The sequence below is a fragment of the Sus scrofa genome, chromosome 13 (genome assembly GCF_000003025.6).
Source record: "Sus scrofa isolate TJ Tabasco breed Duroc chromosome 13, Sscrofa11.1, whole genome shotgun sequence".
NCBI classification, from domain to species: Eukaryota; Metazoa; Chordata; class Mammalia; order Artiodactyla; family Suidae; genus Sus; species Sus scrofa.
Genome location: NC_010455.5, coordinates 1,776,983 through 1,790,607, shown reverse-complemented (window position 1 = coordinate 1,790,607; position 13,625 = coordinate 1,776,983). Strand labels below are relative to the sequence as shown.

General features: G+C 39.9%; 1 protein-coding gene across 2 annotated transcripts in view; it reads right to left on the bottom strand.

Annotated features, from left to right (window-relative positions):
- Positions 1-13,625, bottom strand: part of PIK3R4 (phosphoinositide-3-kinase regulatory subunit 4) — an 84,568-nt gene that overhangs the window by 24,948 nt on the left and 45,995 nt on the right. For both annotated transcript variants that reach the window (XM_021071332.1, XM_021071333.1), the window contains exons 11-13: positions 12,047-12,234; positions 10,933-11,143; positions 7,281-7,446 (exon numbers count right to left, since the gene is read on the bottom strand). In XM_021071332.1, coding sequence (XP_020926991.1) covers positions 7,281-7,446; positions 10,933-11,143; positions 12,047-12,234 — 565 coding nt within the window. The remainder of the gene's footprint in view (positions 1-7,280; positions 7,447-10,932; positions 11,144-12,046; positions 12,235-13,625) is intronic.

Genomic DNA, 13,625 nt, shown 5'->3' with positions numbered 1-13,625 from the left:
CTGCTTTCAGTATTTCTTTCAGGGAAAATCTGCTAACAATAATTTCCTTGTTTTTATTTACCTTAGAATGTCTTAATTTCTCCTTTATTTCTGAAGGACAATTTTGCTAGATATGTAATTAATGATGACAGCCTTTTTCTCTCAACACTCTGAATATTATCATCCCACTGACATCCAAGCTCCATGATTCCTTATGGAGTGTCAGCTGTCAATCTTACTGAAGATCCCTTGCAACTGATGAGTCACTTTTCTCTGTTGCTTCAAAATTTTCTCTTTGTCTTTCAATGATTTGCTTATTATTTCTCTAGGATCTATCCTACTTGGAAATCACTGAGCTTCTGAGATGTGCAGATTAATGTTTTTTCATCAAGTCTGGGGATTTTTCAAGCCATTACTTCTTCAAATATTCTTTCTGCCCCTTTTCTCTCTCCTTGCCTTCTAGGACTCCTGTCATGTGTATGCTGGTACTCTTGATGGTGTTTCACAGATCTCTGAAGCTCTGTTTATTTTTCTTTATTCTTTTTTAGTTTTTATACCTCTGACTGGATGTCAACTAACCTATCTTCAAGACCCTGATTTTTTTTCTCTTGCCAGCTGACATTTACTGTTCAGTTCTGAGAAAACTTTTCCGTTATTATACTCTTCAACTCCAGAATTTATCATTTCTATCCCTTTATTGATATTATCCACTTGAGACACTTTTCTTGTACTTTCCTATTGATTATATAGACATAGTCTCTTCTAATTCTTTGAACTTTTTAATGGCCACACCTGTGGCATATGAAGTTCCTAGGCCAGGGTTCAAATCAGCTGCAGCTGAGGCCTACGCCACAGCCACATCGAATATGAGTGGTATCTGCAACTTATGCCACAGCTTGTGGCAATGCCAGATCCTTAACCCACCTAGGGAGGCCAGATATCGAACTTGCATCCTCACAGACAAAACATCAGGTCCTTAACCCATTGAGCCACAATGGGAAGTCCAAATTCTTTGAACATATTTTTAATCACTAATTTAAAATCATTGTCTAGTGAGTCCAATGTCTTGGATTACATAAGTAGAGTTTCTATTTATCTGCATTTTTTTTCCTGTTTGTAGGACATACTTTCCTATTTCTTTGCCTGACCTGTAATTGTGGTTCAAAACAACTGGACATTCTAATTAATATATGTCAACTTCAGAAATAAGATACCAATGTTGTTGTTGTAGTTTAGTGACTTGTCTGGACTGATTCTATAAAGTCTGTGTTTTCTCTTACGTGCGGCCACTGAAGTCTTTGTTCAGTCAGGTTAGTGGTCAGCTAATAACCGGACAGACCTCTCTTTACATCTCATGAACTGATGAGGCTCTCTGTGTTTGCACTGTGGCAACAACAAAACAGTTTATAATTCTGCCTTGTCCTTCATTTTCTGCTTGCACAGTCTCAAGGTCAGCCAGAGGTGAGAATCTGGGGTCTTCTCAGTTCTTTCTTGGCCTTCTGCACAACCCTGCAAGTATATATGGCCTTACAGATACCCATGAATATATCCAAAGTTTTCAAAGGCCCCTACAGATTTCTCATTCTTGCTTTAATTTTCTGTCAGCCTCTTGTTAGCTATAACTGGGAATGCCACTTCAGGCAGCTGCAAAGTTAAACCAATATCACCAATAATTTCAACAAATACCCTATGGATAGCAGAGTTTTTCTCAAAGAACAAGGTATAAGGTCAAATAAAGATAGGATCTAGGAGTTCCCGTCGTGGCGCAGTGGTTAACGAATCCAACTAGGAACCATGAGGTTGCAGGTTCGGTCCCTGCCCTTGCTCAGTGGGTTAACGATCTGGCGTTGCCGTGAGCTGTGGTGTAGGTTGCAGATGCAGCTCGGATCCTGCGTTGCTGTGGCTCTGGCTTAGGCCAGTGGCTACAGCTCCGATTAGACCCCTAGCCTGGGAACCTCCATATGCCACGGGAGCGGCACAAGAAATAGCAAAAAAAAAGACAAAAAAAAGAAAGGATCTAATCAGCAAGCAGGTCAAACAGTGACAATTCTCTGGAAATGGGGCTTTAGGAGCATCCTAAAGTCATCATGTCCCTCCCAGTAGCTACTAAGCTGTTGGTTTTCATGGCTAATGCAGCTGTGGGACCGTTAGTTTTCAAAGTCACTGCAGAGCTTGGTAGAGAGGCATGAGATTAAGGACCACGTGGTTCACTATTCTAACAGTTGGCTATTCTTCTCGAATAACGTTTTTCAGATTGATGTAGGACCTTAATTTCTAGAATTCTGAAAAAGTTGACAGTTTTGCCAATGTTCTCACTGCTTTTATAGAGGAACACATTTTTGAAAAGTCCTTACTCTATCATTCCAAAAATAGAAACACTACAATGGATTCCTAAACTTCTTAAACCTTTATTTTCACAGACTATATCAGTATGTTCCCTATCTAAAAAAAATACTTCAACAACAATCACTTATTTATCCAGTTTTACCCCTACTGCTGAAGCTTTAGTATGCTTCCCGTTTTTTCACAATTATGAAGAAAGCCAATCTGTACAGCCTTAAAACTAAATCTCCAAGTTCATTCTTAGTTATTTCCTTAGGATATGTATATCACAAAGGCTCGTGATACATAGTGTCCAAAACCCTCTGGGGAGGATGGATGTATGAACCATACTCCAGCAAAGGGCCCTGTGTGAGAAGAACACGCAATGACGTTACTAGGCTTTCAGGCTACTTGGCTTTTTTACCGCATCTGAGAGCTGCCTGTACATCCCTTCCTTAAATCCTCTCTTCTGTTGCAGTCTGACATAACTTAAATGGCTCCTTCTCTCTTCTTTTCTGACCACTATTCCTGTCCCCCAAATTCAACTTTGTAAAATTTAGGCCTCAAGCCTCCTCAGGCTTTTATAGCTCTTTGCTTCAGGGTAGCCATACCACTCAAAAACTTCAACTTCCAACACTACTTCTGTCTCTAAAATATGTAACCCTAACAATGATAACTTCCTTGCACACCAGTCATATTATTTCAACTCTACAATGGAATAAAACTTTAGATGTTTTACCATCAAATTTAGCAAGTACAAAATACATCCATCTACTATAAAGTTGAGAAGCTAAAGAGCCAAAAATGGTGTAAGACAAAAAACATATACGGAAAAAATAATTTAGAATACAACAAAGGATTGGAGTTCCCGTTGTGGCGCAGCAGAGACGAATCCAACTAGGAACCATGAGGTTGCAGGTTCAATCCCTGGCCTCGCTCAGTGGGTCAAGGATCAGGTATTGCTGTGAGCTATGGTGAAGGCTGCAGAAGTGGCTCAGATCCTGCATTGCTGTGGCTCTGGCGTAGGCCACCAGCTGTAGCTCCGATTAGACCCCTAGCCTAGGAACCTCCACATGCCACAGGTGTGGTTCTAAAAAGCAAAAAGAACACAACAAAGGATTTTGGTGGAAAAAGTCTATATAAACGCTTAGAAAAACAAGAGTTAGTCCCCAAGGGACAAACTAAAAGTTTAACACAAGAAAAAAGAAAATGGCAGAGCCAAGATTCAGGTGCCTTAAATCCAAAATCACAATTTTTTTTTTTTTGGCTGCATCTGCAGCATGTGGAAGTTCTCAGGCCAGGAAGCAAACTTGTGCTGCAGTTGCAGCCTGCGCCACAGCTGCAGCAGTGTTGGATCCTTAACCCACTGTACCACAGAGAAACTTCCAAATACCAATCAATCATAATTTTAATGAGAAAGTAAGAACTGGAAACTGGGTGGTCAGCCAACATTATGCATAAGGAAAGCCTCCGTAGTCAGAATGTATTAGTAACATGTCCTAAGAAACCATATCACTTTTGCTGCCCTTTCCCAGGCACCAGCTGCTCCCCCACATACTTCTGGCAATAGTAATGGCCTCCTCCTTCCTCGGCAGTTCACAGACGCATGTGATGAGGTCAATACTTTCTATTCCCTTCTCCTCTTCCCCACCCTGGAAGTCAATGAAGTACCACCAAGCCAAGGCCTACGGAAGTCCACAAACAAGACAGCAGGTATTACAGCAAAGCAAGAAAGCAGCTGTGGCCAAAGGAAACCCAAACTCCTAATCACATACAAATTTCTCAAAGAAATTTGAGAACCACTGTCAGCTGAACCACCGCATTTTCTGGAGTATCACTGTCTGAATGTGACAATGGAATATGAAAGTCATGGCTGTGATAAAAAATACATTTGGGAATTAATAAGATAGGTTTTTCCAAAGTTAACCAATGAGTCCGTTTTTTCTTGAGAGGTGGCATGTCAAATTTACTAATAAATGCAATGATGGGAGTTCCCATTGTGGCTCAGCAGAAATGAGTCTGACTAGTATCCATGAGGATGCAGGTTCAATCCCTGGCCTCACTCAGTGGGTTAAGGATATGGCATTGACATGAGCTGTGGTGTATGTCACAGACATGGCTCAGATGCTGTGTTGCTGAGCCATAGCATAGGCTGGCAGCTACAGCTCCAATTCGACCCCTAGCCTGGTAACCTCGATAAGCTGCAGGTGTGGCCCTAAAAAAAAAAGGCAAAAAAAAAGCAATAATGAATGCAACTAATGAAGATAATAACAAAGAACTATGGAAAATAATTATCAGAAGGGTTCTTTAAAATAATCAAAATACTAATAATGCTGAGGGAAAAGTCAAAAGAACAGTGGCAGGCAGGGAGGAGGTGGGAATTTATGCAAAGGAACATGAGGGAACATTCTTGTTATGTTCTATATCCTCAGAGAGGTTTAAATGGTACCGTTGTTATGTATCTGTGCAATTCATGAATAGTTAAGATCTATGTACTTCACAGCATTCAAATTCTATGCCAAAAAAGAGAGCGAGAACTATAAACAAACATTAACTATATGCACACTGAAGATTAGGGGACATAGGAGAAGTGTCCCGATGTCCGCAACTTTGAAATACATTTTTTAAAAATGAATTAGGAGTTCCCGTCGTGGCGCAGTGGTTAACGAATCCGACTAGGAACCATGAGGTTGCGGGTTCGATCCCTGCCCTTGCTCAGTGGGTTAACGATCCGGCGTTGCCGTGAGCTGGGGTGTAGGTTGCAGACGCGGCTCGGATCCCGCGTTGCTGTGGCTCTGGTGTAGGCCGGTGGCTACAGCTCCGATTCAACCCCTAGCCTGGGAATCTCCATATGCCGCGGGAGCGGCCCAAGAAATAGCAACAATAACAACAACAACAACAACAACAAGACAAAAGACAAAAAAAAAAGACAAAAAAATGAATTAATAGGAGGATGGATAATTGTATGACAGAGGAAACATAGTAAATTAAAAACAAAAAAAGGGAAGTTCCCACTGTGGCTCAGCAGAAACGAAACTGACTAGTATCCATGAGGATGTGGGTTTGATCCCTGGCCTTGCTCAGTGGGTTAAGGATCTGACATTGTGGTGTGCTGTGGTGTAGGCTGAAAATGTGGCTCAGATGCCATGTTGCTGGGGCTGTGTCATAGGCTGGCAGCAGAACTTCCATATGGCACAGGTGAGGCCCTAAACAGAAAAAACAAAAAACAGGAAAACAAAAAAAAAGCCATTAATTATTTAGTATATGTGTGTTCAATGGGAAACAAACTTCTGTGGGTTTTTTGGGTTTTTGTTTTGTTTTTTTCTTCTTAGGGAACTGAGCATATGGAAGTTCCCAGGCTAGGAGTTGAACTGGAGCTGCAGCTGCCAGCCTACGCCACAGCCACAAGTCCAGATCTGAGCCACATCTGCAACCTACACCACAGCCCATGGCAACGCCGGATCCTTAACCCACTGAGCAAGACCAGGGATCGAACCCACAACCTCATGGATACCAGCTGGGTTCATTAATGCTGAGCCACAGTGGGAACTCTGGGAAACAAACGTTTCTTGAGGTTTGAAATATCATAATAAAATATTGACAAAAAAAATTGCTACATGGAGCCAGGGTTCTTTACTGGTTTTTGATTATGTTCTGACCAACGCAATTCCAAAGAAGATGAACATGAACAATAATTAAGCATGTTGTAAAATTAAAGAGTCTTCTTAAAAAAAAAAAAAAAAAAACAGCACAAAATCATATCAGGTTGGTAAGGGGTAAATTTTGTAATTATTTTAGTTTATCAAAGATACTCTGCTGTTTGACCATTTTGTGGTTAACTATGGTCAATGAACTGATGAGAAAAGCATCAAAGATTCTCTGTATCTTTTTATATACATAAGTTTCAATTTAGATTTCTAGTAGCTTTCTTTTGAGACCCAACCAATCTAGGCAGAGAACAAATATGAGTATGATGGAACTGACTTGGAGAAAGGCAAAGAGGCAAAGAGACTGCACATCAAGTAGGAACATAACTATAAAGTTGTACACATCTAAAATACTTCTTACAACTACACAGCATAATCACATCCTGCATATTTAAAGAGTCTTAAAGATTTCAAGCCATACATGACCCCTCTCTTGACTATGACAGTGAGTCAATGGTACAATGTGTAATTTCCTTACATAGCTAGTCAGTCTGTCATTTTCCAACTTTTCTCTTGCTCATAATCCATCTGACCCATTCGGCAAATCTTGTTGGGTCCATCATCAAAACACACTCAGAATCTGATCATTTCCCACTACTCCCTCCCCTTGTTTAATTATAGTAAAGGCCTCCTAACTGCTTCTGCCCTGCATCACTTCAGTCTATCCTCAAAACAAGAGCCAGAGTAATCCTGCTGAACTTTAATTCATGTCTCTACTCCACTCAGAACCTCTAAAGGCTCCTACCTCACTCAGAGCCCAAGTCTAAGTCCTTCACAACAGCCGATAAGGCCCTGTCTAACTCGGGCCCTTCTCACTCATACAGACTTCTCTGCTCTTCCTCAAACATGCCCAACGTCTTTCTACCCCAGAACCTTTGAAGTCCGTTTCCTCTGTCTCGAATGCTCTTTCCCAAGAACACAGCATGTTCTCTCACCTCTTTCAGGTCCTTCCTTAAATGACACCTTCTCTGTGAGGCAATCTCTAGCCAATTTATTTAAATTCTACTTAACCCTGCCCACTGCATTCTCTATCCCTCTTCTTTGTTATGTTTTTCTCCAGAATATACTTTACCATCCAATAGACTACATTTTATTTATTTACACTGTGTATTGTCTGTCACCTCCCAGCGTGCCACAGAACATGTACTTTTTTCCGTTTATCATGCTGTATCCCTGGTACCTAAAACAGTTCCTGTCACTGAGTAAGCACTCAGTAAATACTTGTTAAGTGAATGAATGAATGAGGGGAGTCTCCACCCACCCACCGGTTACCTGGTGGTGGTGGTCTTCCCCTCCATCTTCTGACTGTTCCAGATTTTCACCGTACCATCATTTGAACACGTGGCAAAAAGCGAATGTTCATCAGAGACCTGAATGCGATTCACAGCAGACTTGTGTTCATGAAGATGTGCAACCAGTAGCCCTTTAGGCCGCCATCCTAAGAAAAAGCATAGCAATGTGCTTAAACTACAGTTTACAAATACAATCTTCCCTTCACCCCCAAACACCAACAACCAGCAGAAGAACAATCCTGAGAACTAAACAAAGGGTCCCAACAGCTAGCTAATACAGCGTGGTCTAGTGGACCACGATAGATAGATACCATTATCTATGGAAGAAGACATCTAAGACAGCAACTAAGTGTTGCTCAAAGAGCCTCAGAAAGACTGCACTGGGGACGTTCCCCAGTACCAGAGAAGGCACAAGGGTCACTTGTTACCCAGGAAAACCCTTATTACTTGTTCAATAATGACATCAAGAGGTAACGACTACTCTGACCTAGAGAAATCAGGTACTGGGGAGGCAGACCAACCCTGAAAATCTCAAAGACCCAGACCCAACACACTGTCATGCATGACCCTGAGGTACTTACTTAAACTCTCCGAGCTTCAATTTCCTCAAATGTAAAATGAAGGGAAAATTACTTAACCCAAAGGATGACTGTATGGATAAATGATACATAAAGAATCTAACAGGAATTCCCTAGTGGCCTAATGGGTTAAGGATCTGGCACTGTCACTGCCATGGATGAGGTTCAATCCTGGCCCAGGAACTTCTGCATGCCTCAGGCACAGCCAAAAAACAAACCAGGGGAATTTCCTTTGGAGCTCAGTGGAAACAAACCCGACTAGTATCCATGAGGATGCAGGTTCGATCCCTGGCCTCACTCAGTGGGTTAAGGATCCAGCATTGCTGCAAGCTGCAGTGTAGGTCACAGACACAGCTCAACTCTGGCATTACTGTGGCTGTGCTGTAGGCTGGCATCTACAGCTTCAATTTGATCCCTGGCCTGAAAACATCTATATGATGTGGGTGAAGCCCAATAAAGCAAAACACACACACACAAAAGAAGCTCCCCGACCAGCACAGTAGGTTTAGGATCTGGTGATGCTGCAACTGTGGCAAAGGTCGCAATCGTGGCTCAGATCTGATACCTGGCCTGGGAACTCCACATACTGCAGAGGAGCCAAAAAAGAAAAAACAAACACACACAAAGAGTCTAACACTGTCTCAGGCCCACAGTAAATACCCAAATGTTGATTTCTTTTCCATCTGCATTTTTTTTGCTACCTGCAAGCATTTATTCTATATCAATAGGTAGTATAAATGGTATTACAAATCATAGCCTTGAATGCCCAAGGATTTTCTAGTCCTTTATAACATCACTTCTGTTCATATATATTCTTTCAGTGTATAATTAATTTTCTCTAATAAAATATAAATTCCCTGAAGCCAGAGACTATGTCTTAGCCTTTCTGAATAGTCACAGTATCCAGCATAGGTGCCTGTATATAATGATCTTCATGGTTTGATGAATAAACTTTTATATGAAGCATAACATTTAATACCATTAATATGAATCAATTTTATAATAAAACAAAACAAAAAGCTTTGCTAAAGATCATACTGTATTGAGGAGTTCCCGTCATGGCTCAGCAGTTAGTGAACCCAACTAGCATCCATGAGGACGTGGGTTTGATCCCTGGCCTCACTCAGTGGGTTAAGAATCTGGCGTTGCTGTGAGCTGTGGTGTAGGTCACAGACTCGGCTCAGATTCTGCATTGCTGTGGATCTGGTGTAGGCCAGCAGCTACAGCTCCAATTCAACCCCTACCCTGGGAACCTCCAATATGCTGTGGATGCAGCCCCCCAAGAAAAAAGGAAATCACAGTGTATTGAGAGTCAGCACTGTACCTAATTAGGTCATTTCAAAATCAACTTACTTCTTTTACCAAGAAACAAAAACGAAACCAAGCCTACTGCCAAACCTGGTGTACTATAAAATAGAAAAATATATTTCCCCTTGGATCTCTAGTTCACATATGTGGAAAGAACAGTTGAACGTGATTTTTACGGAGGAAATGCTGGATTTGATAAAAATCAAAAGCTGCCATGAAGTCTAGATAATCTATCAGGCTAGGTTGAACACTTCCCTCTAGAGAAAATCAATTTCACACAACCACTCAAGTGTGGAAAGAAAAAAATCAAAAGTCCAACAGTCACTACACATTTCCTGAACCACAAAATTTGACACCTTTTCTGGGATTACTGAATAAAACGCACAGCTCCACTTAAGCATAAAATGCCACTTATGAAGAGAGTCTATCATAAAACTGTGGTCAACTTTTTTTGTTTTTAAACTCAGGCTGGTAAATTATATTAAAATATGCTTCAGAAAAACCTTAAAACATTCCAGGATATTTATTTTGATTTTTTTAAAAATGAATATGACTAACCATTTAATAATATTTCTTAAATATATATTTTTTTAAGGGCTGCACAAGGAAGTTCCACAGCCAGGGGTCGAATCAAACTGTAGCTACCAGCCTACACCACAGCCACAGCCCACAGCAAAGTCAGATCCAAGCCACATCTGCAGCCTCCACCACAGCTTACAGCAATGCTGGATCATTAACCCACTGAGCAAGGCCAGGGATCAAACCTGCATCCTCTTGGATACTAGTTGGGTTCTCAAACCGCTGAGCCACAATGGGAACACCTATTTCTTAAATCTTTAAATCACTCATCTCCACTAGCATTTTCCCCCAAGTTTACAATGGAAGCCTGTGGGAACTCATATGATTTTTGTTTCTGTACACAGCACACTATGCATTTCTTCTCAGTTTTCAAGTTAAATTTTTATTATTAAAATCTATACAGAAACTCATTATAAATGTTTAAAAAATATCTGCCAATTTTAATAGCAAAGACTAGCTCTACCATGTAACAGTGGGCAAGTCTAACATAGCTAAGTCATAATTTTCATCTGAAATACCTCTTTCTTCTAAATCTCAGAAAATAGGAGTATTTTCCCCCAAACCTTAATGTTGATGATTGAGTGGTAGGGTTACAGGCGATTTTGTTCTTTTAATATACCCATTATTGGAGTTCCCACCATGGCACAGTGGGCTTGGGTTGCTGCAGAGGTGCAGCTGGATCCCTGACCCTGGCACAATGGGTTAAAGGACCAGATTCAATCCCTGGTCTGGGAACTTCCTTACACATTGAGGGTGGGAGGCACATTAAAAAAAAAAAAATTATTTTCTAAGTGTTTTACTTTTGTTTGAAGAAAATTAATAGATATTAAACCCTTCAGAAATGAAAAGCCAGAATTTACTATAAGAAGCCTGACATTCAATGAGAAAGTGGAATGACACTAAGCTGGCAGGTAAAACCTAACACCACAAATGGGAAGCACAGACCACAGACAGACTAAAATAGTAGCTTATGGACCTAAAAGATATTGCCAGAGCTAAGAAGATTCAAATTCCACAAATAATGACTTGGGACTTCTCACTTACTGGTTCTTCCTCTGGGCTTTCAAAGTGACAGTTTTGTTCTCACTTCCTTTGCCAGTTTCTCCAGTTAGACTCCAGGCTCTGGCACCTAGGCTGGAATACACCCACTAGCAATGGCACTCTTACCAGGTGGCGGTGGTTTACTCTCCCACTCGGCGTTTTCCATCATCTGCTTAGCTATCCTCTCAGCATTACACTGCTCACGCTTCTGCTGTAGGAGTTGCTGAAGCTCAGTTTTACACGTTGTGATCCGAATCTGGTAGGTGGATGGTAAAATTGTACTACTTAAAACCTGTATAGTTGGTTTTCTATTTTGGACATTTGTCACTTCTGAAACCTGCAAAGCAAAAACAATTATAGGTATTTGCGTCCTAAGCAAAATATATTTGACGATAAAAATGTACTCGTGTTCCCTCTATTCTTTATACCAGCTTTCCACCACTATTAATACAAGTTTTAAATCCACTTAAGTACAATGACATTTTTCAATGAAAACCTAGTTAAAATGAAACTTAACAAGTTACAAAACTCTATGTTTAAAAAAAATTATTAGTGCAGCAATAACATTAAACAAAAGTCATTAATTTATGTGAAAAGAGGGAAGAGAATTTTAATTTATCAATTGGTTCAATTAAGATTTTTCATTTAAAATATGACTGGTGGCACAGCAAGTTAAGGATCCAGTGTTGTCATTGCAGTGGCTTGGATTGCTGTTGTGATATGGGTTGACCTCCTGGCCCAGGAACATCCATATGCTAGGGGTATGGCCAAAAAAAAAAGACTGCCTAGGGAAGAGTTACCTTAAATTACAAACCTACTTCAAATATGTCAAAATCATCATGATATTTCTCACAGAGTGCAAACTTGGGGACTTTTCTTCCTAGAAGTATTTTTGCTGTTTTACAGATATAACTATGTTCTAGTGGAGGAAAAATAAAAGAAGATTTTTAAAGGTTCACTGCAGCCTAATTAGAATCATAGTTCATAATGATGTCTTCAACCCACAATTCCAGACCACTTTATTAGTGAGTACTTGAAAATGAGGCCTTATTGGTGCTTTCAATACTAGATTTGCCCTTGGCTGTAAAATTAAAGATAAAACTGTCTTAGAAAGAAATATGTCCTCCCTAAAGGATAAGTCACTAAATTGGTTTTCCCGGTACGGTGCACAGCTTTAAACATCCACAACAGTAGAATGGGATGCAGAGACAAAAGGGTACCACTGCCTGGATGACAATACCTGAGGAGACGTTGACAAAGGGGCACATATGCCAGCAGAGGACTCGGAACGCGGCGGCTTCCCAGCCTGAATCGCCTCCTGGTCACTCCCTTTAGGCAGGCCTTGTGGAATGTTCGGTGGTTCCAGCGATCCAAACATGCTTTTCCACTCTTCATTTACATTTGAATCTTGTTTTACATGTTTCCTAGCTATGAAAACAGATTCAGAATGATCTGAAGAGACGTCTAAAACAAAGATGTGCTTTTATTGCCTTTTTCTTTTTGGTGGGAAAGGGACAGCCATGGAGGTCACATGCTATTTGTTCCTTATGATGGCCAACTTACTGATTTCTACATATAAACTCATTAGCTCTCATTTCATCTCTGGGGCAGATAGACACAGGTTCTTTCAACAGTGTTAACAGACTTAACTGCTTCCCAGTTTCCCAAGGCTAGCTCAATTTCAACTAACCACTATATCTGAAGGACCAACAATAAAAACAACTTTTTCAAACATTGCTAACCACACTGCTAAATATGAGCTCTCTGTATCCAGTATCAGTTACACGGGGGGAAAAAACGGAGATATTAAAAATCAATTGCAGTACAGCTACCTCCTGACTTGAGACAGATGAGGAACCCTTTTTTTAAAAACCTTTCTGATTACAAAAAGTATGTTAAGTTCTGGCATTACCAATATATAACAAGAACTGCCCCATAACTTTGAAAACTTCATAAAAATATAAAGCTTAATGATACATTAATATTATTTTACAAAAGTAAAATAACACATACTGTTTCACAACTTGCTTTTTTTTCTACTTAACTAAATACGTTTAAACCATTCCTCTATTAATGGACATTTCTATTATTGCTTTTTTTTTTTATTGAGAACATTTTTAAACATATTTCTTCACATATCTGTTGGTGTTTTTATGAGAATTTCCAGAACTGAAAACAGTGAGTCAAATAGTAAAAAGAAAAAAAGAACAATAATATGTTCAATTTATAATCTCACCAACAGTGAGTGAAAACACCCATTTTCCTACCCCCTTGCTAACACAGGCATCATCAGTCTTTGCTAATCACACAGGCAGAGAATGACACCTGTTTTCATGTGTATTCATTTGTTTACCTTTTAAACATATGCATTTCTATTCTTCCATCAGTTGTATGTTCAAATCCTTCCTTATCTTTCAGTTGCTTGCCATTTTTCTTATTAATCTATATGAATGCTTTACATTTTAGGGTTCCAAACCATTAATAATTAAGTTAAAAATACTTTATCCCAAGTTTGGCAATTACAAGGTTTTTTTAAAATGTAATTCATCAGCTGCCCTCAAAATCTGATAACTGAATAGAGAAATTTTAAAAGACATGTATTTGGGAGTTAGTGTATCTCTAAAAAGAGGTAAAAGTAGAATATATGAGAGCTTATTAAAAACCTCAATGTCAATGTCACCACATGGGAGCTGACAGTTTCAAATCTCAAGACTTCAAATGGTAATGGCTCTCTAGTCTCTCCTGCAAACCTATTCTTTTTTAATTAAAAGTATAGTTCATTTACAATGTTGTGCCAATTTCTGCTGCACAGCAAACTG